Source organism: Schizosaccharomyces osmophilus, chromosome 2, assembly GCF_027921745.1.
Source record: "Schizosaccharomyces osmophilus chromosome 2, complete sequence".
Lineage (NCBI taxonomy): Eukaryota > Fungi > Ascomycota > Schizosaccharomycetes > Schizosaccharomycetales > Schizosaccharomycetaceae > Schizosaccharomyces > Schizosaccharomyces osmophilus.
The window spans coordinates 27,501-53,017 of NC_079239.1; the positions used below are offsets into that span (position 1 = coordinate 27,501).

General features: G+C 36.0%; 12 protein-coding genes and 1 non-coding gene across 13 annotated transcripts; 8 read left to right on the top strand and 5 right to left on the bottom strand.

Moving 5' to 3' along the window:
* Window positions 1–1,614: 1,614 nt before the first annotated feature.
* SOMG_02515 (3-ketoacyl-acyl carrier protein reductase) lies at window positions 1,615–2,394 on the top strand (the record flags this gene model as incomplete). Its single annotated transcript, XM_056181307.1, has 1 exon — window positions 1,615–2,394. One exon carries the CDS (start codon window positions 1,615–1,617, stop codon window positions 2,392–2,394), a length of 780 nt encoding a protein of 259 aa, XP_056037642.1.
* Window positions 2,395–4,548: 2,154 nt separating this feature from the next.
* SOMG_02516 (short-chain type dehydrogenase/reductase) lies at window positions 4,549–5,334 on the top strand (the record flags this gene model as incomplete). The annotated part of the gene is made up of 1 exon (XM_056181308.1): window positions 4,549–5,334. The coding sequence occupies one exon, from the start codon at window positions 4,549–4,551 to the stop codon at window positions 5,332–5,334; it is 786 nt and encodes a 261-aa protein (XP_056037644.1).
* A 199-nt stretch (window positions 5,335–5,533) lies between these two features.
* SOMG_02517 (uncharacterized protein) lies at window positions 5,534–5,791 on the bottom strand (the record flags this gene model as incomplete). The annotated part of the gene is made up of 2 exons (XM_056181309.1): window positions 5,534–5,695; window positions 5,741–5,791. The coding sequence occupies 2 exons, from the start codon at window positions 5,789–5,791 to the stop codon at window positions 5,534–5,536; spliced, it is 213 nt and encodes a 70-aa protein (XP_056037643.1).
* Window positions 5,792–7,740: 1,949 nt separating this feature from the next.
* On the top strand, window positions 7,741–8,158 carry SOMG_02518 (Zn-dependent hydrolases of the beta-lactamase; the record flags this gene model as incomplete). The annotated part of the gene is made up of 2 exons (XM_056181310.1): window positions 7,741–7,909; window positions 8,040–8,158. 2 exons carry the CDS (start codon window positions 7,741–7,743, stop codon window positions 8,156–8,158), a joined length of 288 nt encoding a protein of 95 aa, XP_056037641.1.
* A 695-nt stretch (window positions 8,159–8,853) lies between these two features.
* SOMG_02519 (c6 zinc finger domain protein) lies at window positions 8,854–10,518 on the top strand (the record flags this gene model as incomplete). The annotated part of the gene is made up of 1 exon (XM_056181311.1): window positions 8,854–10,518. The coding sequence occupies one exon, from the start codon at window positions 8,854–8,856 to the stop codon at window positions 10,516–10,518; it is 1,665 nt and encodes a 554-aa protein (XP_056037640.1).
* A 2,264-nt stretch (window positions 10,519–12,782) lies between these two features.
* SOMG_02520 (Schizosaccharomyces specific protein) lies at window positions 12,783–13,601 on the top strand (the record flags this gene model as incomplete). The annotated part of the gene is made up of 1 exon (XM_056181312.1): window positions 12,783–13,601. The coding sequence occupies one exon, from the start codon at window positions 12,783–12,785 to the stop codon at window positions 13,599–13,601; it is 819 nt and encodes a 272-aa protein (XP_056037730.1).
* Window positions 13,602–15,747: 2,146 nt separating this feature from the next.
* SOMG_02521 (hsp16-like protein) lies at window positions 15,748–16,179 on the top strand (the record flags this gene model as incomplete). Its single annotated transcript, XM_056181313.1, has 1 exon — window positions 15,748–16,179. The coding sequence occupies one exon, from the start codon at window positions 15,748–15,750 to the stop codon at window positions 16,177–16,179; it is 432 nt and encodes a 143-aa protein (XP_056037731.1).
* Window positions 16,180–16,614: 435 nt separating this feature from the next.
* Window positions 16,615–16,729, bottom strand: SOMG_10059. The gene has a single exon (XR_008803592.1). It is a non-coding gene; the product is annotated as a 5S ribosomal RNA (ribosomal RNA).
* A 761-nt stretch (window positions 16,730–17,490) lies between these two features.
* Window positions 17,491–18,508, bottom strand: wtf22 (wtf meiotic driver; the record flags this gene model as incomplete). Its single annotated transcript, XM_056181314.1, has 5 exons — window positions 17,491–17,571; window positions 17,620–17,660; window positions 17,701–17,916; window positions 17,962–18,195; window positions 18,394–18,508. 5 exons carry the CDS (start codon window positions 18,506–18,508, stop codon window positions 17,491–17,493), a joined length of 687 nt encoding a protein of 228 aa, XP_056038242.1.
* A 934-nt stretch (window positions 18,509–19,442) lies between these two features.
* Window positions 19,443–20,220, top strand: SOMG_02523 (3-ketoacyl-acyl carrier protein reductase; the record flags this gene model as incomplete). Its single annotated transcript, XM_056181315.1, has 2 exons — window positions 19,443–19,575; window positions 19,604–20,220. The coding sequence occupies 2 exons, from the start codon at window positions 19,443–19,445 to the stop codon at window positions 20,218–20,220; spliced, it is 750 nt and encodes a 249-aa protein (XP_056037733.1).
* Window positions 20,221–21,366: 1,146 nt separating this feature from the next.
* Window positions 21,367–22,260, top strand: SOMG_02524 (D-tagatose 3-epimerase; the record flags this gene model as incomplete). Its single annotated transcript, XM_056181316.1, has 1 exon — window positions 21,367–22,260. One exon carries the CDS (start codon window positions 21,367–21,369, stop codon window positions 22,258–22,260), a length of 894 nt encoding a protein of 297 aa, XP_056037734.1.
* Window positions 22,261–22,971: 711 nt separating this feature from the next.
* Window positions 22,972–23,256, bottom strand: SOMG_02525 (Conidiation protein 6; the record flags this gene model as incomplete). Its single annotated transcript, XM_056181317.1, has 1 exon — window positions 22,972–23,256. One exon carries the CDS (start codon window positions 23,254–23,256, stop codon window positions 22,972–22,974), a length of 285 nt encoding a protein of 94 aa, XP_056037735.1.
* A 493-nt stretch (window positions 23,257–23,749) lies between these two features.
* On the bottom strand, window positions 23,750–25,372 carry ctt1 (catalase; the record flags this gene model as incomplete). Its single annotated transcript, XM_056181318.1, has 1 exon — window positions 23,750–25,372. The coding sequence occupies one exon, from the start codon at window positions 25,370–25,372 to the stop codon at window positions 23,750–23,752; it is 1,623 nt and encodes a 540-aa protein (XP_056037736.1).
* Between the last annotated feature and the right edge of the window lie 145 nt (window positions 25,373–25,517).

The window sequence follows — 25,517 nt, forward strand, 5'->3', positions numbered from 1 at the left end:
TAACTGGCAAAATGAGTTAACGCTTTAAGTTATTGATGGTTCATTGTTGGATAAAGATGGTCTAGTTAGGTTATTTAGAAAGTACTCTTGAGAATTATGATAATAGCTTTAGAGAAATCGTATGTTTCGATTTGAGAGAGTTTCTCTGTAGATTCTCCATGTGAATTTGAATATACTTAGTTGCTCTGTAAAGTGGTAAGTTGAGTGAGATAATAGCTTTAATTTTTTCTGTATACGACAAGCCCACGTATCGGCTAAAAGTGGTTTTTGAAACCTCGTAGAAATGTTTATTCAATTGCGAAAAATATAACTAACTGCATGTTCATGAGGAAAAAAAAATATGGTTGCCTAGTTTTCATTGCTTTTTGTTTTAGTTGCTCATCGAGTATACGGTACGTTAATATCCGTGAATATAGATGTAGTTCTTAATAAAGACATAATCGAATCTTAAGGATGTTGTAACGATCCTGATAATTAGCTTCGTAAGTACAACCTTGTGATGAGTGTTTTTTTTTCTATGTATTTATTCTCATCAAAGAGTAGTTAAATGGTATTTATTGTAGTTGCACTTACTGAGGAAATTGATAGAGACTGGTGACAAAAAACAAATATACCAGATTCCAGTTGGGTTAAAGCGAATTACAAAGTAAGAAAAATACTACAATGAAAAATAAAAAAATAAATCGATAGGAGTTAAAGAAACTTAACGCAATGCTTCTTTCTATCCTTTACAAAAAGACTCGTTCATTAAAGATATAGATTGATATAAACTCCTAGTGTAAAGGATTCTTGCACACTGAAAGCATGATCATCTATGATTTTGGAAGAAAGCTTTTTTTGAATTCATAATTACAACAACGTCCAACAAAAACTCTCAATCCAAAAGAATGCCTTGAATTGTCATTTAAGCATATTTTCAGCAAAACTACATGTAGCTATTATAGCTTTAAAAATTGCTTTACTCAGTTTACCAGGCTTGACAAAAAATAAAAAACACTATAATAATGTGTCAACTACCCTCTTTTAGTTTCGGGAAAATGACAAATTGCTATTACTTACTTGGCGAAGACATCATCTAAACAATAATGCAGAAATTTCGACACAAGATTTATCATACCTATCGCTAAGTGATATCTTCTTTCTTTTTTAAAGAAAGCAACATTCAAGCTTGTCGAACACCAATACGACAAAAAAAATTATCAGCATCGTGTTTTAGTTAGTGTATTCAAAATCAATGGAGAAACTAGGTAAACATTTTTGACAGCTCAGACTGAAATTACAAAATACTAGATGTATATTGCACTGTTTAGTAAAAATCTTCGAGTCGATTTTTTTTTTCTCTTTATTGCGAGTCTATTTTTTGTTAGCATTTCTCTCATACAAAAATTAGACAATTAGAAGTCCTGCATCTTGCCTACCATACGTTTTCGGAAGCGATGGAAGCCCTCGTAAAAGGAAAGCTTACCGCTGACAAATCTCATTACTAAGATGACGTAGGTAGAGATAAAGTTCCTAAGTATATGTATGGAGGCTGATTAACGAAACAGTAGTGGATTTCAACGCTTGTTTTTATCAAATATTTGCATACGTTTTTTAAGTTTTATGAACAGTACCATGTCAAATAACAGTCTTCCTCTCGAAAACAAAGTCGCCATCGTCACAGGAGGCTCCAGAGGTATCGGAGCAGGAATTGCTGAAACATTGGCAAGCCGTGGTGCCAAGGTTGCTATTACATTTGCCTCTGAAAGCAGTAAAGATGCAACGGAACAATTGGTGAAAAAGATTAAGGATTTTGGCACTTCAGCAGATGCCATCACTATTCAAGCCGACTTGCGTGACATTGCAAGTGCTAAGCATATCGTCGATACTACTGTCAAAGCGTTTGGTCCCACCATTCATATTCTTGTTAATAATGCCGGAGTTGCTTATAAAGGAATTTCCATTGGAGATACATCTATTGAGGACTATAATAGTGTCTTTGATGTAAATGTTAGAGCGGTCTTTTTCATGGGAGAAGCCGTGGCACCCCATCTTCCCAATAAAGGTGGTAGAATCATCAACATTGGAAGCATTTTTGGAAGAGATTGTTTTGCTCAGTTTCCTCTATACTGTGCAAGTAAAGCAGCGATTGAAGGGTTCACAAGATGCTGGGCCGCTGAATTAGGTCCTAAAGGTCATACCGTCAATCAAGTCAACCCGGGTGCGGTGGAGACAGATATGCTAAGGGGAGGAGATAGCTCAGTAGCTAATGTGTTCAAAGATATGACTCCTATGGAAAACCGCTTTGGACAGCCTCAAGATATTGCAGACGTTGTTGCTTTCCTCAGTGATGAAAACGCCAGGTGGATCACCGGACAAACAATTTCAGCTTCCGGCGGTCTGAAAATGTACTAGTCTTGAAGAATGAGAAGAATAAACGAAGTGGAATTCAGAGCAGTAAAGCAAATATTTGTGCTGAATTTAGGTTTGGTGTGAAGTTTAGCATCAATCGAATGATAAGCTAAAGCCAGAAATAATGAAAATTATGACAACTTAGAAATCCTACAGACCAATGTCCTGTCGCTTTTTCTTTAAGAACATAATTCTTTTTCGAAACTCTCATGAATTGACAACAAACTACGTATAGCTTAGGGAATATTTTTTTTTTCCAAAAAGCGATTTTGGTTTATTCTGGAAATGCCTTCATCTATTTAGGCATTTCGAGGTTTACTTGCAAACTCTTGTCTTCAGGTATTTTAGATATCAAAAGTTGTAGATTAACTAAAAGTTTACAACTTAAAAATCCTTAGCAAACGCACAATCGTAGGTTAGCCCTATCTTAGTATACTTAGAATTAATAAATTGTTATCTTTAAATTAAGTGTCACAGACGAAGTCTCACTCGTTTTGAAAGTAAGTATTCAGTGGAAAAGATGTATGTAATAACAATTCAGTAAATTGTATGTTTGAATTAAATTGGATGCTTTTATACTACTTTAATTAAATAGCAATAGTTTCCAGGGATCTGATTCACTCAACAAAGTTGTAAGAACAATTTATTTAGTTAGATCAGTTAAATCTTCCAATCTGAAGGTTTGCCAGGTAATTTGCATTTTTAAAATTTGTAAGAAAGTCTTTGTCTAAAACTACTTTCTTTGTCTTCTTTCAACTGTTTGTCTAAACAGTTTCTTTGTTTAATCATTACATTCATGAACCCTTAATGTTATACAGTAATTCTATTATATTATCAGATATGTCGTTACAAAAGTAAATATTCATTTTTGCAATTGAAAATTTTATAAATTCAAAACTAAGGTTATAAAGAAGCTTACTAATACTAGAAAGATATATATACCTCTAGTTAAATGCTTAAATCTTTAGACTGGATTCAAATACAATTCCTCTTGAAATTGTAAATTAATTCCCACTGAATACTTATTCTCATAACAAGTGAGATCTCTTCTGTGACACCAGCTAAGATATCACAAATAGCGAGCAACGAGAAAGTAAAATGTCATACACCACTTGAATTTGAAGTAAATTGAAAGTTAGATAAGCTAGTTTAGAAGTACGTTCGTAAAAAAAAAAAATAAAAAATAAACTACTATCGTTGGGTTTTTTGAATAAACTTTAAGTTTTACTAGATATTCGTAAAAAAAGAAAAGATAAAAGTAATACTTTCGATTTCCCGCCTTAACGTAAAAATTCTTTTCATATATTTAATGATACAGCTCAATTTAGAGGACCTAAGCAAACCGCCAGCAAGTTGTTGTAGAAAGAGAATAGTCAGCGCTCTATAAGTACAACTCTTGCAAACAAAAAGAATTAAAGTTACCCAGGAAGTGCTCAATATTGACGTTATGTATACTCGGTGCAAAACTAAATGAAGCCATTATTGCTAAATCTGGCCTTCAAAAATAATTTAAAGCAAATAATCTCAATTAAACATATCTTGTATCAAACTTAAAAGTATCGTAAGGCTGTTTAAGTTACGATCGTAAAGTGCCAAGCGCAATTAAGTAGTACTAGTGATTAGTTGATCGCCAAAGGCACCGTCTATAAATTAACTCCTAAAGATTGATATACAGTTATTATAGTGCTAGCGTTTATTATACCGCTTGAGAAAACGAGTAGAACCAGAATTACAAGCAAAATTATTTGTCCTTAATAAGTGTTAACATAAGAATTGGATTCAAGCCTTGAGAAAAATTTCAAAGACAAACAAACTTACAATTTACACTAACATTACTGGAGTCTAAGTGTAAACTGCTACTTTATAGTCGAAATCTTCAGGTCGAGTGTTTTCTCTCTTATCGTTATTCTGTGACCCTTTTGTTAGCATCTCTCGTACAAAGGTTATACAAGTAAAGACCTGCACTTTCGCCTGTCACACCTTCTCGAAAGCGATAGAAGCCCCCGCTCAAAGAAAAATTTACCGCAGACAAGTCTGATTACTAAAATGACGTAAGTGAAGATAAGGTCCTAAGCGATATAATTAGCTGGAAGGGGTTCGAAAAAGCAATACAAAAAATCAACAATCTTTTTTGTTTTGACTTTATAGATTTTAGAAATGTCAAGCAATAGTCTTCCTCTCAAAAACAAAGTCGCCATCGTTACAGGAGGCTCCAGAGGTATCGGAGCAGGAATTGCTGAGACATTGGCACGCCGTGGTGCGAAGGTTGCAATTACTTTTACCTCTGAGAGTAGCAAGGGAATTACAGAGAAATTAGTAAATAAGATCAAAGGATTTGATACTTCAGCAGATGCCATCAGTATTCAAGCCGACTTAAGCGACGTCGCAAGTGCTGAACACATTGTTGATACCACAGTCAAAGCTTTTGGTCCCACCATCCATATTCTCGTTAATAATGCTGGATTTCTTGAAATAAAAACACTAGGAATGATTACCAAGCAAGACTATCATCGGATTTTTGATGTAAACGTTAGAGCCGTCCTGTTTATGGCAGACGCCGTAGTTGCTCATCTTCCCAAGAAAGAAGACAGTAATGGGGGCAGAATTATAAATATTGGAAGTATTATAGGAAGAGAGGGTTGCGTTGGACAATCTATTTATGCTGCAAGCAAAGCAGCAATTGAAGGGTTTACGAGGTGCTGGGCTGCTGAATTAGGCCCGCAAGGTCACACAGTCAATCAAGTCAATCCAGGAGCGGTGGATACGGATATGATAAGAAAGTCTAATTTTGATGAAGAAATAGTAAGAAAAATAACTCCTTTTGAAAACCGCTTTGCACAGCCTCAAGACATTGCCGATATCGTTGCTTTCCTTGCCGAAGAAAACAGTAGATGGGTTACTGGGCAAACGATATCGGCCTCTGGTGGATTGCGAATGTATTGATACTTAATTATAAAAGAAAATAGTTTTTTTTGTGAAAGAGTTGTGTTTTGACTAATCGTATTGAGCGTGTCTAAAAGTTCATGGTTGACTCACAATAATCTAGTCAGCTGTTGTTTTCGAGTACCTCTACGATAGATTGGTCATTTGAAAAAGTACATTTCTTTTTACTTGGTACCAACGTATCAAAATTAATACCTTTTCACCAAGTCCATTCGTTAATATCATTGAAATTTGCTTCCATTGAATCTGTAGGATTGGAAGAGGAAAAATAATCGGTTGGTAAGTATGCTTGCACATTGACGTGCGAGTTTTCGGAAAATATGTTAGATTGACCAGATACACCTAAAAGACGATTGAACTTCTGAAATAGTTGTCTCTAGGCCTATTTGACCAGAGCTTCACTAACCAAATCCGATTCTTTGAAGTAAGGTTTGTCCCTCTGTGACCCTGTACTCATGTTTATCCAAAATCAAACCTTCCTTATCCAAGAGGTAAAGTTTTTTTTTTAAAATTTCTACCTATCTTTATCCCTTCTTTAAACTTTACTGGAAACAACTGGGTCAGCTATACTACACCTGTTATGCCAGCAACAATAACAAACTTTTGTGGGTTCGACTTACTTTTGATAAGGCGAACAGCGGAGAATATGATTGCTAGTTTCAACCCCAGTACCTTGAATATCATCATTGAATCAAGGTAATTTAGGACTATAACGATCGAAAGCTGTTTAGCGTCTATGCTGGCAAAATACTCGAAACGCACGAGAGCGTCTGGATATCATTCTTCAACGCTGTAAATATTATAATACAAAAATACACTAAATATTTCTCCATCACATCTTTTCTCAATTCAAGATACATAGGATTCTTCCGGTGATCCTTGTTGTTTGTACCAACATCCAGGACGATGGGTAAGAAACGATCTGGATCCAATCGTGAGCATGAAGTCATTGCTACTTATAGCTACAAGCTGAAAAGAATCCATAGCGAAGCCCACCAAGAAAGTACAGGTTCCTAATGATGCGACGGGGAAGGATGTGTGCATGGTTTCGATAACTTCTGGAAGTCCTGTTGAGTAAATACTAGAAGGAAACGTAACAAAAATTGTTACAATGCAAAGCTAAATAACTACCCACCACTTTCGTAAATGAGACCAATTCCTTGGATTTAGTCCGTCATCAGAACCATCCCTAGTAACAAGGTATTGAGTTTTCTCTTTTGGAAATTCACCAATCACGATCGTGTCTTCTTTCATTGTATATCCATATCCATTTTTATATTCTTGCATGTCGTTTATAAATTACTGTTCTTGTTCGAATTCTTTGGAAGCACTTGATGATGTATCGGTACGAAAGCATGGTAGAGTGCGTGATACACCGTTCTTGTAGCATAGTACTGTTTAAACTTTTTTCCGGTAGCAAGAGAAAGCAAATCCATACTTCTTTCTAGACTGTTCTTGAATATAAAAGAAAATAAGAAAATGTCCTGTAATACCTAGCAGGTTTCCACAAGCTCTCTGTTCACATTGAGCAACACAATGATAATTAAGATAACTTAATTACTTTTTCATAAAAAAAAAAAAAAAAAAAAAAAAAAAAAAAATGTTACTGAGTTAATAAAGTTTTGTTTCATTTTTGTATTCATTATATACCGCCGCCGCTTTACTAATCCTAATTACTGATCCACAAACCGCATTCTTGAGGCTTTTCATTTTTGGGAGGGAGAAGACATACAAATTTCGCTCCTCAATACAATGTTTGCTCGATTTTGTATTCATATAATTTGACTTTCCTTAACAACAGAAATGCAATTAGTCATTCGTAAAATACAACTACTCGCCCACTCCGACTGAGGGCTACTTATCTTCGTTTCCGCATAGTCCTTTTTTGCTTCTAGATATTCTTACCTAGTAATACAAAAAGCAAAGTTTTCTATTTAATTATTGAAGTTTTTGTAAAAAGTAAGAGATTTTTTAGACTCTTAGATTTGCTATCCTTCTTCCACGATGGTGCGGATTTGCGCTTACGTAGTTTATTCCGAAAAAGTATATTTATCCGTGGGTTTAAAGCTTCTACAAAAAATCAAATAAAAGGAATTTAATTAATTGCTACAGTTCTTTCTACCAATTTTCTTGGTAATGTGAGCGTGACGCATATAACAACTGCGACTGCTGTCATTAGTTTTTGAAAAAATGAGGTTTTTGACAGACTTCGCACGGGGGGAACTGAATAGAATTACAAATCCAATGGAATAAAAGATGGAGTTACTCTGAAGATGAGTAGTCCTGCCCTGAGATTGTAAGATTAACCTCCTATAGATGCAATTCTTTGAAGCCACGAAGGTCATCCAGACAACTTGGACGAATTAGGGACGTTGCCTTTTAGAATATTGTAAAGTTATAACTACTATGGATGGTGCTAAAAATCTTCAACCTCGACCAGGCGTACGCGGAATGCAACCATGGGAAACGATATCTCTAGAGGTCGGAGGTAAAGAATTCAAAGTTACGGGAGTATCTACAAAGCATGTTTTATGGGGAGAGTACACCAGGTTTTTTCTTCGTGCGACTTCATTCGGTACGAGTCGTGAGGGTCTGCCAGTGTAGTACACATTTCAGGTGATACTGTGTATATCGATGTGTTGAAGGATATAAAGAAAAAGTGTGATGTATCTCTTGCTATATTTAATTTTGATAATGCTAAATAGATGGGCCATTGCAGGTTACTGTGGATAGTAAGCAAGCCGCTCAACTTGAAAAGGATCTTGATATTGAACTAACGGTGCCTATTCAATTTAAAGGATGTAGCATTTTTAGTAAAGCTTAAAAAAATTAACCAAGGAGTTTGAAAACCGGGGGATTAGTGACAAAGTATGTTGGGTCACCATAGGGAAGCCAAGGACCTTAATTTCCGGCGATGTTGAAGAGCAATACTATATGTAAATACACAAATGAAGTGTGAAAATAAATAGATAAAGAAATCTTATTGTTTCATTCCTTCTAAGGATTTAAACAAGCTCCTCATTGTTTGTCAATTGATGGGTAGGAGCTTGTATAGAAATACAAAAATGAATTTTATTCCAATGTTTCTTAACTTCAAGTTGGTGTTGATAGTTGGAATCAAAAATTATATACTATACAATTTGATACGAGTCTCAGCAAATTCAAACTGAAGTCAACAACCAAAGGTAAAAGAATGTAAATTTCTGTTAGTTGGATCTTGCGGATAGAGATGCTTTCCTTTTTTATTTAAAAGTTTAACTTAAATGCAAACTATCTATTTTATTCAATTTCTTTTCAGCTAATTCAAGTTTTTAGTATTGCTTTTCTCCATTATAGACTTCGTGCTTCGTATATCCTTCGTAATGTACCACCTGGTTTGCATTATAGGTCTTGCCAGTGGTAAGTGATATAGTTATCACGTCGACCAGGGTTAGCTCAACCACTTCCTCATTACGTTGAAGTAAGATGATTATCTCTGTTCAAGGAAAACTTAATTCATTTAGAAGTGAGTATCAGTAGATGGAAACATCCTTAAAAAAACGTACTAGAGCAAGAAAAGCTTGTATTGTTTGTCATAGGAAAAAAAGAAAGTGCAATGGTACCTTCCCGTGTTCTAATTGTCAAAAACTTCGCTATCAATGTGAATATGCGCCTGAAACGGTAAAAAGTCGCGAGCTTCAGAGTCAGAATAGTCAGCAGGAAACTGAAAAGATAGATAGTCGAGTCCTGGAACCTTACGATTCGAAAAGCACCACGACAAAGCCCGTCATTGCGAATGAAGACTTCTCCTTTCCAAAAAACAGCGAAACAAACAAGAGCTTTAATCAGGAAGGAATTAAAAGGCCGGTTTGTTTCGCGGATATCATCGGCGATAGACTGGGTGTTTCTTCATCAAAAAATTACAAACCATATGCCTGGAACCTTGGCAGTCGTGCTTATCCGAAATGGAGTAAACGAACAAGCATAACAAAATATTTCTCTCAAGATCAGTGCCGTTTTTATGCTTCTATATATTTCGAGGACGTTAATCCCATATTTGGATTATTGGATTCTACTACTTTTTTTCCAAAACTGAAATCTGTTTGGAACACAAATATGGAAGAAGAATTTGAAGCTTTGATATGTATTGTTGTTTTACTGGGCTCTTATTTTTCCCACACTAATTCCTTGGCTAGTGAGCTCGAATTTTCACTTATAGAGCTCTCCGAAAACCTACTGAAACCAGAAACTTTTCCGATGGGAATGAACCCAACAATAACAAAAATCGTTACATGGATGTTAAAAAGCGTGTACTTACGAAATATCGCTGACCCAGCTGATGCTTGGTTAGCATCTTGTACTTCAATGCATCTTATAGAAACTTTATGCATAAAATTTGATTTATTCGAAAATCAGGAAAACAGTTATGAGGGTAACCTTTTCAATAACGACTTTTTGTCTTTAAGCAATATAATTATGATTTCAGAGGCTTTTCATAGAGTTCTAGCTATGGAGATTGAAGCTGCTCCCGTAAAGCTTTCGAGATTGAAAAGCAGATTCCTTGTCGATGGAGAAAATTTACAGAGTCAATCGAACCATCTTGTCCAGTTGGCTAAGGTTTTACCTGAGCCTGAAGAAACAAATGAAGAGTCCCAGGTAACTATGGTGGAAACAGTGCAAAAAATTTCAGGATTCTCACAGGAACAGCCTAACGTAATAGCACTATTAAAAGCGGCTGTTTCTTTTCATATGTATAGAAAACTGATTCTCACCAGTTTCCATTTGGATGGAACTACAAGTGGTACAATCTTGAAGATAACTGATGAAGCACTAGATAGATGTCTGATTTTATGTGATAAAGGATTAGGTTGGTGGAACGTTTTAGACGTACCTTTTCATGGAATCTGTGTTCTTTTGTCAATGGATACGAAAGAAAGTTTACTCTTGATACCGAAGGCATACGGTGTACTGAAAACAGTTGTCAAGACTTTCAATACTATTCCTTCGCAAAGTGCTTTACAGGTATCATCCGAGTTGTGTTATGCATTACGAAATAAGAAACTGGGTGAGGCAAATATTTTGGATATGGAGGAAGACGAAGGTAGTACCCGTTCTTATGATATAAATCCTGGAACGTCTGACTTACTTGTGGGAAATCCATTTTTTGATTTATTAGATTTAGAAGACATGAATTATTTCGTTTAATATTCTGTTTTCGCTGATCGTGGAAAATGCAATCATCCGCGAAGAAAATGAGAAAATAGCTAAGAAATGATTACGTTGCCGTTTTGAAGGTTTATCAGTAGATTTAAGTGGATTTATAAGAGGAAACAAAACCATTATAACGTTGAGGCAATGGATTACCGAAAATAGGGATTGCAATAGTAACTGTTTATTGACTCTAGTTACAGTTTCACGGAAGTTAAAGAATTATGTTTTCATTCAATTAATATCTATAGTTCCGTCTAGGTATAAGTGAGCTGTTGCCCAATATAGTATGCGGTACATAGGCAATCGTAATTTTGTATTCTTCTTCGTTTCTATAGCTCTTTGGCTTTACCCGCTATCTTTAAATAAACCATTTTTTGATTCATTTTATACAATGAATTAAATAAATGGTGATTCATCCGACTAGCGTCCATAGTACGAAGTTAGTCAAGGGTAAATATAACTTTACTATCAAGGCTACCAAGGAGTCAATATATTAAGAAAATATCAATTATAAGAGTAAAAGAGGTGTTCTAGAGTTGATCACTAGAATCAAATAATCGTCTCATGTTTGCTTTTGAATTATAGCCCTCAGCATTTCTTTCAAACAGGGTTTTTAAACTTTGCAAACGTTTTTTCTTTGCGCATTATTAACTGACAGAGCACAAGAATAAAACATTGCTTTTAGTGTTAAAACAATTGGAGGTTTTCCCGGTTGCTTTTTTCTTGTGAGGAATCTATCAATTTGTCAGAAACGAACAATGAAATGAAGTCTCAAATGACAAATATATCTTCATCTTCTTTAGCTGTTATATTTATAAAAAGTGCTGAAAAAAAGCTCAAAGCTATAACAGTTAGGGAAATCGTAAAAACTAAGACTACATACCTATTATGGTGCTAAAACAAGCTAGGTTTACAACAAAGAAGGTTTTCCAGTTGTTACAAAAATGCTCCCTATCATCAAGAAAAAATGCAAGGTCTACTATCAAATTCGGAAACATGGTCATGGATAATGCGTACACATATTCTGCTCTAAGTTTAGTTAAGATCTGAAATATCACTGGCTGATTAGTAAATATAATTTAACATGGGCATTAGCAAGCCTTACCCAGCAAACAACTTGTAAAAAGTGCACACCACGTAGCCCAAAGTACATTTATAGAGGAGTTACTTATTGATTTACTAACGATAATCAAGCCTATAGTGTATACCGTAAACAGTAAAAATAATGCTCTTTTCCAAGTTGGCATAGGATGATGTTCCTTCCTTTTCTCGGCTTGTTTTATATCCGTAATTATTTGTGAAGCCAAATGAAATAACTCTTCATCATTGAGCGACTCACAAAATCCATGAAAGCTTGACAATGGAACATGCGCGTTATTCATCATTGTAGCAGCTACTCAGAAAATATGGGAAAGTCGGCACTTTTTGGAAGGAGAAATCAAAGCTCTTATTATGGTCTACGTATAAGGAAAAAAATCAATTGTTTTTTAACTGAAAAATAAGAGAGAATCTTTAGAAAGCATATGAAACCTCCTAGTAAAAATAGTCTTGTAATCCGTGACAGCATAATGTCATAATTGTGATATTCACGACATTGTCACAGGACGAATCTCACTTGTTATGAGAATAAGTATTCAGTGGAAAAGGTGTAAGTAATAACAATTCATAAAATTGTATATTTGACTTGTAAATTGGATGCGTTTGTACTATAGAAAAATAGTAATAGCTTCCAGGGATCTGATTCACCAAGTAAGTTGTATGAACAATTTTATTTGGCTAGATCAGTCAAATCTTCCAATCTGAAGATTTGAGCTCTCAGCAGAGGTATATATATCTATCTAGGATTAGTAAGCTTCTTAATAACCTTAGTTCTAGATTTCTAAAATTTTCAATCGCAAAAATGAACATTTACTTTTTGTAATAACGCATTCGATAATACAATGTGTTTACTGTATCAAAATATTAGTAATATCGTATACCAGTTATGACACAACCGTGACAATTTAATATAAAAAAATCTTTCGTAATACCGACACTAGCATACTGTCCGACGACCATCAATGCGTTAACAGTCGTTAACCATTTACCGAAGTTTAAGACATCCCTAATTCCACTTGTCTTTTCGCACCATTGTTTTGACAACAGGGGAGCCTCCCAAGCAAGTGTCCCAACTAAAAAAACAAACAAAGCAACTACCAACACCTTTTCTTGTGACCTATAGTCCCTACACACTTCATTTTCGCTGCCCCTTCTCAAGAATGAGTCAAGGTTTATTTACGAACCCATTTGGGATTCCTCCACCATCTGATGATTCTTATGCTTCCTTAAGCCGTTTCATAGCTGAATTCTCACAGGCGATTCCTGGAGACCAGTTTGCCTCGTTTGCAAATCAACTGTCAAGTCTAAGTGAAGCGCTTATATCCAAATTTCGAGGAGGGACTCGACCGCTAGACAACATGTCTGAAATTCGTGGGATGTTTCAAGCTCTTGACGAGAAATTTAAGAATCTAGAAGATGGACAAAATAGCCTCAAAGAAGATATGATTCGAGGACAAAATAGCCTCAAAGAAGAGATGATTCGAGGACAAAATAGCCTCCGAGAAGGACAAATAAGGCTAGAAGGAAAACTTGAATCTTTGAACAGTATTTTTTTAGCTAATAAGGGTGATGTCTATTTACAGTGCCGCGAAATTGATTCCAAAGTTAACAAGACAAGATCTTCAGCGCAGAGATCTGAAAATATCATCAACAGATTCGTTGCGAAAGATACAAAACCGATTCCATTTGTTAATGGACAGGAACCTCCTACCGAGCTACCTGGGCTAAAAACTATCTCCGACGTTGACAATTTGAATCCACAGCAACTGAAAACGTATACGGAGGGATATGGGTTTAAGTATGACGAGAATGAGCCTCAAAAGTCTCTTAAAAGAAAAATCGCAGACTCTGCTGGTTTTGTTACTCACCAGGATGTTTTATACGAATTGTCAGACAGCAATGAATCCCTTCGAGACGTAGGAAACCAAAATAGTGCACCAAATCAACGGTCAGGTACACGCAGGCTTCGTCATCATTGATAAATATTACGAGTAGAACAGAATTTTTCTTCTCTTCTTATTATAAAGCTTATTCAAAGCTTTTTATTTTTTTGCTGTTGAAGAAAATAACTTTGATCTTTTCTAAGCATATTTATTTCAGGTAATGCCTACTCGCCATATTAGACTTTTTTAAGATCGCATAATTATCCTGTATGGCTTTAAACAAGAAAATGGATACTCTCTCTGTCTCTTTTTCCCGGTTCTATCGAAGATGAGAGTTATCCTTCATGGTTGATGGTTATTAATAATAACTGATACAAAACTGAGAAACTTCTTACTAAGGAAGTAAGTTTACCGTTGATAACTTTTCCAATCAATCTCTCAATGTCTTGAAAAGATACTATACAATTTTCAAAAACCCAAAAAGTTGATCAACGCTTTTTTATAGGGTTTTGGCAAAAGTCAGCGGATGTTGTCACAATTTTTTTTTTCTTCTTCACGAGAACTCAAAGAGATTCATAAAACAAGCGTTTCTATGAATCGTTCTCGAGGAGAATGCATCCCATTCAGAAGTATTCTCCCTACAAACAGTTTGGTAGAGCTAATGTTGGTGACGACGGCCATACCTAGGCGAAATCACCAGTTCCCATCCGATCACTGCATTTAATTTAAGATTCAGATTCTGTGTTGGATTGAGTGAACGTCGATGAACGCTGTTCCAAATCGGGATAGCGATCATGTTCGTTTGTTTTTTTGTTTTTTATTTTTACTTCTTTTTTATGAAATTAATGAAAATTCAATCAATTCAATTGTCGAAAATGCTGGTGAACGTTTCAGTTGTTATGAAATCATATTTAATGTTGTTTATCGAGGTTACAACATTGTAGGACGTTTCCATTTTTATATTCAAGTTCACAAAGTGTAGTATACAATGCAACTTTTTTTTTAACTAGTATCTGTCGAATGGAAGCCGAATTGGTTATTCAAAGATATAGAAGACTGACTAATTGTATGTAAGCTTAGAGTATGTGATTTGTTGTAATAAGAGTGGTATCTCTCTAGTATGATATAAATGCCAAGAATGTTCATTGGAATGGACGGGAGGGAGCTAATGTTTTCGCCTAGGTGTGGCCGTAGACACATGCAAGTTCGTCTGAAAGCATCTATGCAGATTGTTCCATACGTTGCTGTTTTGAAATTTAGATTTAGCTTCCTTTTGCTCAACCTTGGTCCTTTGTGGAACTCAATGGAGGATGCTGGGTAATATACAATGCGTTATTTTTCGTAGCTTAATTCTTTATAACTCAATGCAGCCTGTCATTACTTACTGCAAAGAAAATAAAAAGGAGTTCTTGTTCAAAGTAGGATTGTTTTTTTCGTTTTTTCGCTTTTCCGTCAGAGTTGTAGTTCGGTGAAATCACGGATGTTTTTCGATCTTATTAACATCAGTTCTCCTCTTTTTCCTAAAAAATAAAGTTTGTTTTTAGACAGACATTCTTAATGTCCAGTACTTCGGTATATCTACAGTCGGAATCTTCAGACTGGAAGATTCAAGATTGCTGAATACAAATTAATAATTTTAATTTTTGAATAAAATACAAGACAAAAAAGCCATAATTTGTGAATCAGATTGCAATATGATTGAAAAAACCAAAAAACAACTGCCTTGCTTACCACACTGTTTTGCAACTGACATATGGAGAAGAAAGTAACGACGTACAAATAAAATGGGAATATGCGAAAATGTTTGTTCCTTTTCATCGCACAAAAGAGGAATTTTTTACATCATAGATCAGTTTCTAGAGATATTTAGAACAACGTATTTGACAAGGTAAACAAGCCAAGCTACAAGCCAAAAAAATGCAACGCATCCATGAAAACAAAAGCAGAAACAATACTACTAGTATTAATAATATTCGTAATAATAGTAGACAAAAAAAAGACCAAAGAACGAGGAACAAAGAAGCTAAAGGAACTAGTTTGAAATCTCTGGAAGAACGCCAATGGTGGCAAGTCATCACAATCTGGAAAGTACTAGGTCGTTTATAGAATGTTTGTTATTTTCAGTAGTTCAGGTATAGATAGGAGTGAAGTAGGGTTGATTTGACAACATTGACAAAAAAAGAACAAGAATTATTTTTTTAGTTTATTTTCAAGTGTAGTGTGAAAACAAGCGCTATTTACAATGTCTCTTCAACCTTTCTTCGAGTTGCACCCTTTCCAAGACGTCTTTTCTGACTTTCTGAGTTATTCTCCTCGTGTCCAACGCCAAAATCGTGTTGGCGATTTGTCACCTGCTATCGATGTTCACGAAGGCAAAGACACGGTTGCTGTTGATGTTGAACTTCCTGGTGTCAAAAAGCAAGACGTTCAAGTTCATTACGACGAAGGAAAGCTTACCATTTCTGGTGAATTTGTGAATGAGCGCAAGAGTGAAAGCGACAAAGGAAACCAAAGATGGTCGGAACGTCGCTTTGGTTCTTTCTCCCGAACAATCACCATTCCAGACAAGGTAGATGCCGATCGTATTGAAGCTCAATTTTCCAATGGCATTTTGAGTATTCTTTTGCCAAAGATTGAGCAATCTCGCTCCAAGAAGCAAATCGCCATTAATTAAGCTAAAGGGCTTAGCGGTAATGAGTTTATGATGATATGACTATGATGAGAATTTACAAGGGCATAATGAGTTTTTAATATAGAATAGCGTTGTAATGAAAGTTTATTAACTTTAAAAGATACTCATTTCAATATTGTTTGTATCAAGTAGTACTATGATTCAAACGATGTAAGCTATGAAATCTAGAATCTGAATTGTAAACCAGTTGTGACTCTATTCTATGCACGCTTTTTCAATGTAGTCTTCAATACTATGTGCATTTGACAAGTGTTTTGGCTACCCTATTTATTTTTTGCCTCCTTTCTAATTGTCCTCCAAAAGGGCTACTACTTGTATTTACGATTTCAGCCCAACTATTAGGTAGAAAACAAATGTAAATAGCGAGATTTGTTTAAAAAGAAAGAAATCAAAAAAAAAAAAAAGGAATAGAAAAAAAGTCTACAGCATCCCGGATTCCCATGTTGTCTCCAACCATAGTACTAACGAGACCCTCAGACGCTTAACTGCAGTGATCGGACGGGAACTGGTGTTTTCGCCTAGGTGTGGCCGTAGACATATCTGGTTGTCTAGACTAGCTACTTCCATATTAAGATACTCGTCCAGTATTTTATTTGGCTTGATGTCTTTTGAGATCCATCCCTACTCAGCTCTATCTGTGGTATTTTGTCGCGGTTGAATCGAGAACAATCTAATATTATAAGATTTAAAAACACAATGCTGTTCGTCTTTTCTATGAATTCACATCCTACTAGGCTGTCACAGCTTTGTTTCTACGCCGCTAAATGTAAGACTTAGCGTATGAGTTTATGGGTTGAAAAACCTTGTACTTACATATATTTGGATCCACTAATATATTTTCATAGTGCGTCGACTTGAATCCATAAGTAAACGATAATTTAATTTATTAAGCTACACCTGTCGAATCTTTCGACCTGAAGATTTGTGCTTTCTACGCTGTGAACCAATTTTACCTCTGGTGGTAACCACTTTCCTCCTTGCCATTTATGAAATATATGCGGAGAGTACTAAGTTCATTACGGCAGAATTTTCTTCAAAAAATTAAATAATCATTAAAAATGGTGTTCTATTCTATTCACGAAGGATATGAACAATGCGTAAACAACGGTGCTGTGAAACAAATTAGAAAATTCATAAAAGAGTGAATGAGTAAAGCAATCAAAGTCGAAGAAATTCATTTGATGCTTGCTTTTTTGGACGCAGAAAAATGCAGAAACTTGATGGACTGTAATTGACATGAATGCTTTCAAAGAAGATGCGAAATATAAAGAATGAAAGCAGGTTCGGTAAAACTCAAACTTCAGCCCTTTGCTCAGCAAGAGGCTGAAGTTCGATTTCTTCGTTAGGAGGTGGACCATTCCTGCTAATTCTGTTCTGAAAGTTAATGAAAAATCCTATATTAAGAATACCAAATGTACTTACTAGACGTGTAGACACATGATCTTCAATTGCATCTGGGTTATCTGAACAAGTTAGAACAGTTGATAGAAAATAGAACCTTACGAATGAGAAGAACAAAGAAGCATATGTTCAGTACAGCCAAAACAACCAACACCGCAGTTGAATGTATATATTCAAATGCTCCTGATAATTTCAAAGCACCACCCCCAATTCCATTGAAAATAATGAGTGTAATTAAGGCTTTACACACAGCTGGTGCAACTTTCTTTGTTGCTCTTCCAGCTTGCGTGAACCATTCTTTAGGCATTTGAGTTATTACTAATAGTTAGTAAGTCATTAAAAATCCTGAAATTAGTTTCTTACCAATTGTCATTGACAGAAATAGAGCGCACCAAACGCCAAAAAGTACCCAAACGGCAAGCTGATTAAACGGAATTTCGTAAACAAGAAGAATGACCCTCGCAATAATTAAGCATACATTATATACAATAAAAATAGCAAAAACAATTGCTAATTCACGAGGCGTCAGATATCTTTTCTTTTTAGAACTTTCTTCTGTTTCAGGAGCCATTTCTAGATCTATAAATTTGTATGAAGCTAATGGATGTATTATTAACTGTTCTTTCGTTGTTTGTGAAAAGGATAGAGGTATTCGCCCTGTTTGTTGACACTTATCGACAAGGTTATTAGTTTCAAACCCATCAAATAAATAAACAAGCATGATTCTTCCATCATGAACCGTTCCGACAAGAACACAAAGAATTAACCTCTCTATTTTAATTCAACAAATCTTACCTGTATACGGAGGAGGCGTACCATCTGAAGGAGACGACCGACTATCTGCCTTTTCATCATTGAGCGTTTTGGAAGACTCATCAGAATCCGAAATAGGAGTATATTTGTTTTTCATATTTACAATGGCAATTAAAGCCCAAAATGATACTGACTTTTACACTCTAAACGAAATCAACTTTTGAATCGCCGAGAAAAGTCCGTAGGAACTGGTTCTACTTTTCAAGGATCTGTCAAAAATCTGTCAAAAAAAGGAATTGGACCTTGCTTAAAAAGCAAACTTTGTTTTGCAACACAAATGTTTCTTTAAAACCAAAGATGCGAGTTTGAAAAAATCTTGGTAGTGGCTTTTCGCATGTCTCAATTCATAAAAGCAGTGACATTATGTCACTGACTGGTCACAGTGTCACAGGATGAATCTCACTTAGTAATAAACGATGACTCGTTTGGATTGTACTATTACGCAAAATCGCAATGAGGACTGTGTGTCATAACTGGTATACGATATTACTAATATTTTGATACAATAATCATATTGTATTATCAAATACGTTATTAAAAAAAATGTTCATTTTTGCGATATAAAATTTTATAAATCTAGAACTAAGGTTATTTAGAAGCTTATTAATCCTAGAAAGATATATATACCTCTGCTGAGAGCTCAAATCTTCAGATTGGAAGATTTGACTGATCTAGTTAAATAAATTGTCCTTACAACTTTACCAAGTGAATCAGATCCCTGGAAGCTATTGCTATTCAATCTAAGTAGTATAAAAGCATCCAATTGCCCGAAATTGTAACTACATTTTTCCACTGATAACTTACTCTCACAACGAGTGAGATCTAACCTATGACAGGTTTCTACTTTTGAGACTGCACAGTTACTGATATTATGCGTCCCGTTGGATATTGTTCTGCAACTGAGTGATGCAGAGGCCTCCAACTATGAGATGATCACTTCATTATGGCGCGATAAAGAAAACCTATAATCCATATATATGTGTATCTATCTAGATTTTTTCAGTAAGTTATTTAAGTTAGTTCTATTTAATATGCCAAATAAAAGTCTTCCTCTTGAAAACAGAGTCGCCATCGTTACAGGAGGCTCCAGAGGTATCGGAGCAGGAATTGCTGAAACATTGGCAAGCCGTGGTGCCAAGGTTGCCATTACTTTTACCTCCGAGAGTAGCAAGGGAATTACAGAAAAAACTAGTGAATAAGATCAAAGGATTTGGTACTTCAGCAGACGCCATCACTATTCAAGCCGACTTGCGTAACGTTGCAAGTGCTAAGCTAATCGTCGATACTACTGTCAAAGCGTTTGGTCCCGTCATTCATATTCTCGTTAATAATGCTGGAGTTTCTTATAAAGGAGCTTCTATTGGAACTACGTCTATTGAGGACCACAATAGTATCTTTGACGTAAATGTTCGAGCTGTCTTTTTCATGGGAGAAGCCGTAGCACCCCATCTCCCCAATAAAGGTGGTAGGATCATTAATATCGGAAGCGCGGCAGGAAGAGAACCATTTGGTTTACCCATATATTGTGCAAGCAAAGCAGCTATTGAAGGGTTCACAAGATGCTGGGCCGCTGAATTAGGTTCTAAAGGTCATACAGTCAATCAAGTCAATCCGGGTGCGGTGGAGACAGATATGCTAAGGGAAGTAGATATTTCAGTAACTAATATGTTGAAAGCTATGACTCATATGGAGAACCGCTTTGGACAGCCTCAGGATATTGCAGACGTTGTTGGGTTTCTTGCTGAAGAAAGCAGCCGATGGATCACAGGGCAAGTCATTTCAGCCTCTGGGGGATTAGCTATGTATTAATTAGATTAAAACAATTATGTTAATATGCAAAGTCGTAGTAATCTTATCGATCTTTTAATAATCGCGAGTTTCCTTCTCACTGTGTGGCAAGTTATGAGCTAGCATTTTTTATATGATTTAGTGCGGTTCTATGCAGCTAGAAGATTCATTGAAAGTGATAGCTTTCGCTCAATCCGAATGATACAAACTGATTAAAATTAAGACTTTTTTCACCTGAGGTTTAGAGTTACTATCAGACATGTTTGGTCGTCCACTCTTGTTGACGTGTATATATGAATAACTTTCCTTACGATACGTTTCTTCATGATATTGGTAGCCCAAGTGTTAGACTTATAGAATTTTCAAAGTTAACAGAGCAGTTCAAGCATATAGCTTATTATATTCGTCTGACATTGAAGATTGAGCAAACATCTACTTTCGGTAAGTTATATTATAAAGTAAAAGTTGTCATTAACAATGATTTATATGCAGAGGCTTACTCACGAAAGAATAGATGCTATTACGAGATTAATGACGGTTTACTTATCCGCTGTGGGATAGGCTTACTTGTTTACAGATATAAGATTTCATTCGAAATGCCTCTATTTTAACCTATAAACGCTGCTAAGGTTACGTCTATTTCAGTTTTTTTTTGTTATTCTCTTGGCATAGAGCACAGAAAATTGGTTCATATGAAGACAATCCGTGTATTCCCTTTCTTACAGTTCTGTAAACGTAAATGTAAAGCAGACGAAGTAAATTCATTACAGTATGGGAAAATAAAGTAACGAACACACAAGTAAATAAGTATATATAGTTTTCAATGTGACTTACAGCCAAAATTTCCGTTATCTTTACATACGTAAAGTAAAGCCTTTAAATTAACGGGTTGTTGACTGGAAATTTACTTACAAACTCTTACAAAACAAACTTTTTACCATTTCCAGTTTTCAAATTTTGTAAATCAAGAATCGGTAGTCCACAGTCTGAACTACATTATAACAGCAACCCAATCCATGCTGCGAAACCGGTCCATACGTAATATCAAGTAAACGCAATAAGACATGTATGGAAACGCCAATATCATACGAATTCAAACTTGTGGTATAAATGAGATAGTAAAAGCACACTATAAGTCTGGAAGGTTCAAAGTACACTGAAACAAAAATGCATCTATCTACACATACTTGGATGAGGCCTGAGCCTCTAGAAACTACCTTGAAACGTGCTAGCGAACTAGGCTACGAAAGTATCGAATTAGCTGGTATTCCTGAACAGTATCCTATTGAAGAGACGAAAAAGCTACTTCAAAAGTACGGATTAAAATGCTGGGGAACAGTGACTTTACAGATGGGCGATCATGATCTTGCCGCTTCTAAGCCTGAGCAGCGACAGATGACAGTACAATACATAAAGGATGTTGTGGATATGGCTGCTGGCTTAGGTGGGAGCATTACAAGTCTAGTGCCCGTGACGGTAGGTAAGCTTGCACCAACCTCATCTCCAGAAAACGAATGGAAATGGGTAGTAGAAGGTTTGAAAGAAGTTCATAAGCATGCTTTGTCTCGTGGAATAAAGATTGGTTTGGAACCGCTAAACCGTTTTGAAACATACTTCCTGAACCGAATTGATCAAGCTCTTGCCCTAGCCGATGCAGTCGGTCCAGAAATGGGGATCGCGTTAGATCCGTTCCACTTGAATATCGAAGAGGCCAATATGTTCTCAGCTATAAAGTCTGCTGGTACAAGAATTTATGATGTTCATGTTTCAGATAATAACAGACTTCCTATTGGAGATGGTAGCATGGATTGGAAGAGAATATATGAGCTGTTGAAAGAGATAGGATATGATGGAGGATTAGCTGTTGAATTTATGCCCAACATTGACAGGACTCCGGTTAATCACACTCAGCAACTTGAAACAAAGGAAGTTGATATTCCTCCAGCATTACGGAAATTCATTGAAGATCATGCTTCTAGTATTTTAAACGATAAATACTTTACTAGTTTGATGAAAACATCAGCCGATAACATTCTCTCCCTTCTCGGAAAGTCATCATAATTCTAATGTTCTTCTACTTTTTCAGCTATTGATATATGATAATGATACTGTTCAAGCAGCCGATTCACAGTTCGCTATTCTTTACATATGTGATGAGTGCAAAGATAAACAATCATATTATTAAAAACAAAGTTCTTCTTTCTTTTTCATTAGAGGACATTGAAGAGGCCTGATCCACAAATATGTTGGTAACTTAATTCATCTGTAGTAAAACTCGCGTTTAGGACACGAGATCATTTTCAACTATCTACATCAGAATAAATTAAGAATAGATTCAAACATAAAACCAGTAAAAATATTTAGCCTCAAGTAATTATTTGTAAGAATTTTATTCTTGTAGTCCACCTTGTTTGAGATGATGTTATCGTTCTATGTAAACAAAGTTTTTTCTTATCTGCTTTAAGTACACTTACGATATTGACACACTCATATTCAAAACATAAATTCGTAGCACTATTACTATGCGTTTAAAGTCTATTAATACTGAATGAACAGTAATAACGCAATTCCCTACAGCCATATGTTTTCTTTACCACATCTGGTGTTTGTCCTACATTCAAGTTTACAGTCAACAAATTCAACCAAGTATACTTATTACAGATATTGAAAACTAAAAATTCATTTGCATAAAATAATAACTTTTATATCATCATTGGAATCTGTGGATCCTATTCGTAAAAACATTCATTTAACATTTTTCATTATCTGTAATCAATGCTGATAATTGTGAAATTTCTCGTTGTGTTCGAGTTCGTCCTTAGCATGCTGTTTGGCATCCTCAGACACATTTGGGTTGTGAGTGGTAGCCTTATATCCTCTTTCAACATTTTTTGGGTCTTTGTTTCCCGACCTGTGTGAGGATCCGTGTGAGGTGGAAGTCTCATCAACGCCTTCATTTTCGAGATATTCTCTTTCATGTTGCTTAGTCTCATCAGAGACATTTGGGTTGTGCAAAGCAGCTTTGTGGCCAGCGCTTACTCTTGTAGAATGCGACATTGTAAATTATTTTTCTTGTTGATACTGGATACTAGTCCTTATACCCTTATATAACTTTATGAAGTGGCGAAAACAGTGAAAATAACATCAGACTATGGATTATGTGTACTTGCAAAACGTCAAATTGGCATTAGCTAACTGAGCATAAACATAATTGCTTAGACATGTTGTGTAAGATTTTTATGTAAGCCGAAAGATTAATTTTACGGAAAGGTAGCGAAATTTGAACCTATGGTAAAGTAAGCAAAATGAAATAAATTATTGAGGAATCTTAAAGTGTTACATAAATTTGACGTAACAGTTCTTTTAAATTCCATTTTTGTGAAAAATCATCAACATCAAGGGAATTGTGAATGTACACGTATGCAAAAGCGTGCGTTACTCAAACAGATCATATCTTCAAAATAGCTTTTATTAATTGGAATTATCTTATACTAGTTTTTCTATAGCATTAAATATATATTATCAAAAAGTATTTCCAAATTCGAATATTCTAGTTGGTTTGGAACATGTGAGGTTCAGCTATGTTTATGGGTGCAGATTCGTTTTCAGCCATTTCTTTCGCGACTTTTTCAGTAGCCTCACGAATGCGTTGGCCCAAGTCAGTGTGGACGCGGCTGAACACCTTGTATTGGCGCTCACGAATTTCAGGGAGAGCACCAGAGAGATGGCCAGCAACGTTTTTGACAAAGTTGTCCTGCTGTCCAGGTTGTTTTCCTAAAACTCTTTCCCAGAAAGCTCTAGGTTGCTCAAAATCAAGATCAGTAATCTCATCCATGTGGTATGTGACTTGGCCAACCCACTTTTCATGTTTTTCGTTTGGCTCATGATGCTCCTTGGCCAAGGGTTGTAATGATGAAGGATAGTTGGGCATACTGCCTTGGTTGTCAGTTACATTCATGGGTCCGTCACGAGAATAGTTAAAGACGGGGCACTTAGGGCTGTTGACGGGAATTTGCTCAAAGTTGGCACCCAAGCGATGGCGATGAGTGTCGGGATAACTGAATGTACGGACTTGCAAAACGGGATCGGCAGAAACTTCTATACCGGGAACCATGTGAGAAGGAGAGAAAGCTGCTTGTTCAATTTCGGCAAAGAAGTTCTTTGGGTTTTGGTTCAAAGTAAAACGGCCTACTTCTTGCATAGGAACGTCCTTGTGTGGCCATACCTTGGTAAGATCAAAGATGTTATATCTATACTTCTCGGCTTCCTCGGGAGTCATCACTTGCACATAAAGGGTCCAGCTAGGATAGTCACCACGCTCAATTGCATCAAAAAGGTCTTTACGAGCATGATCAGGATTAGATCCGTCCAAACTCTTAGCTTGTTCATCACTTAATCCCTTGGCACCTTGGTCGGAGACGAAATGCCATTTGCAGTAATGGAAATCACCCTTCTCGTTAACAAACTTGTATGTATGGCTAGAGAAACCGTTCATAAAACGGTAACCATAAGGTGTACCACCACGATCGGAAAAGAGAATCATGACTTGATGAATCGATTCTTCATTTTGAGATAGGTAATCCCAAAACATGGTGGCATCCTTCATGTCAGTTTGAGGGTTTCTCTTTTGGGTATGGATGAACACGGGGAATTTAGCAGGGTCACGAATGAAAAAAGTGGGAGTGTTGTTACCGACCATATCGAAAATTCCGTCTTCGGTGTAAAATTTAAGAGCAAAACCACGAGGATCACGAGCGCTGTCAGGAGTACCACGTTCACCACCTACAGTAGAGAAACGGGCCAACATGGGGGTCTTCTTGCCAACCTCAGAGAACATTGTATGCTTGGTGTACTTTGTGATATCCTTGGTACATTCAAAGACACCATGGGCACCGGAACCCTTGGCATGGACAACACGTTCGGGAATACGTTCACGATCGAAGTGTTGGAACATATCAATTAAGTGGAAATCTTGAAGCAACACGGGGCCGCCCTTTCCTATACGGGCACTAGCCGTTGGGTTGAAAATGGGACAGCCGGTATTCGTTCTATAAACATTTTGCGACATTTTCTTAGGGGAAATAGAAAAATTACGTTTAGCAATAAAAGAAGGAGTTACCTTTGGAAAACAGATTCGAAAAGAGTGAGACGATGGCACTTTAGTGAACGCCATAAAAAATGAAATCAACAGTTTTAAGTGTTTAAAACTTGTAGTATAGAAGGAACGATTGTAGAAAATGAAGAAAACAGAGCTATATATATGTTTGGTCATGTAAAATCTAGAATGACGTTTTTCTAGTATGGATGAATCAGATTAT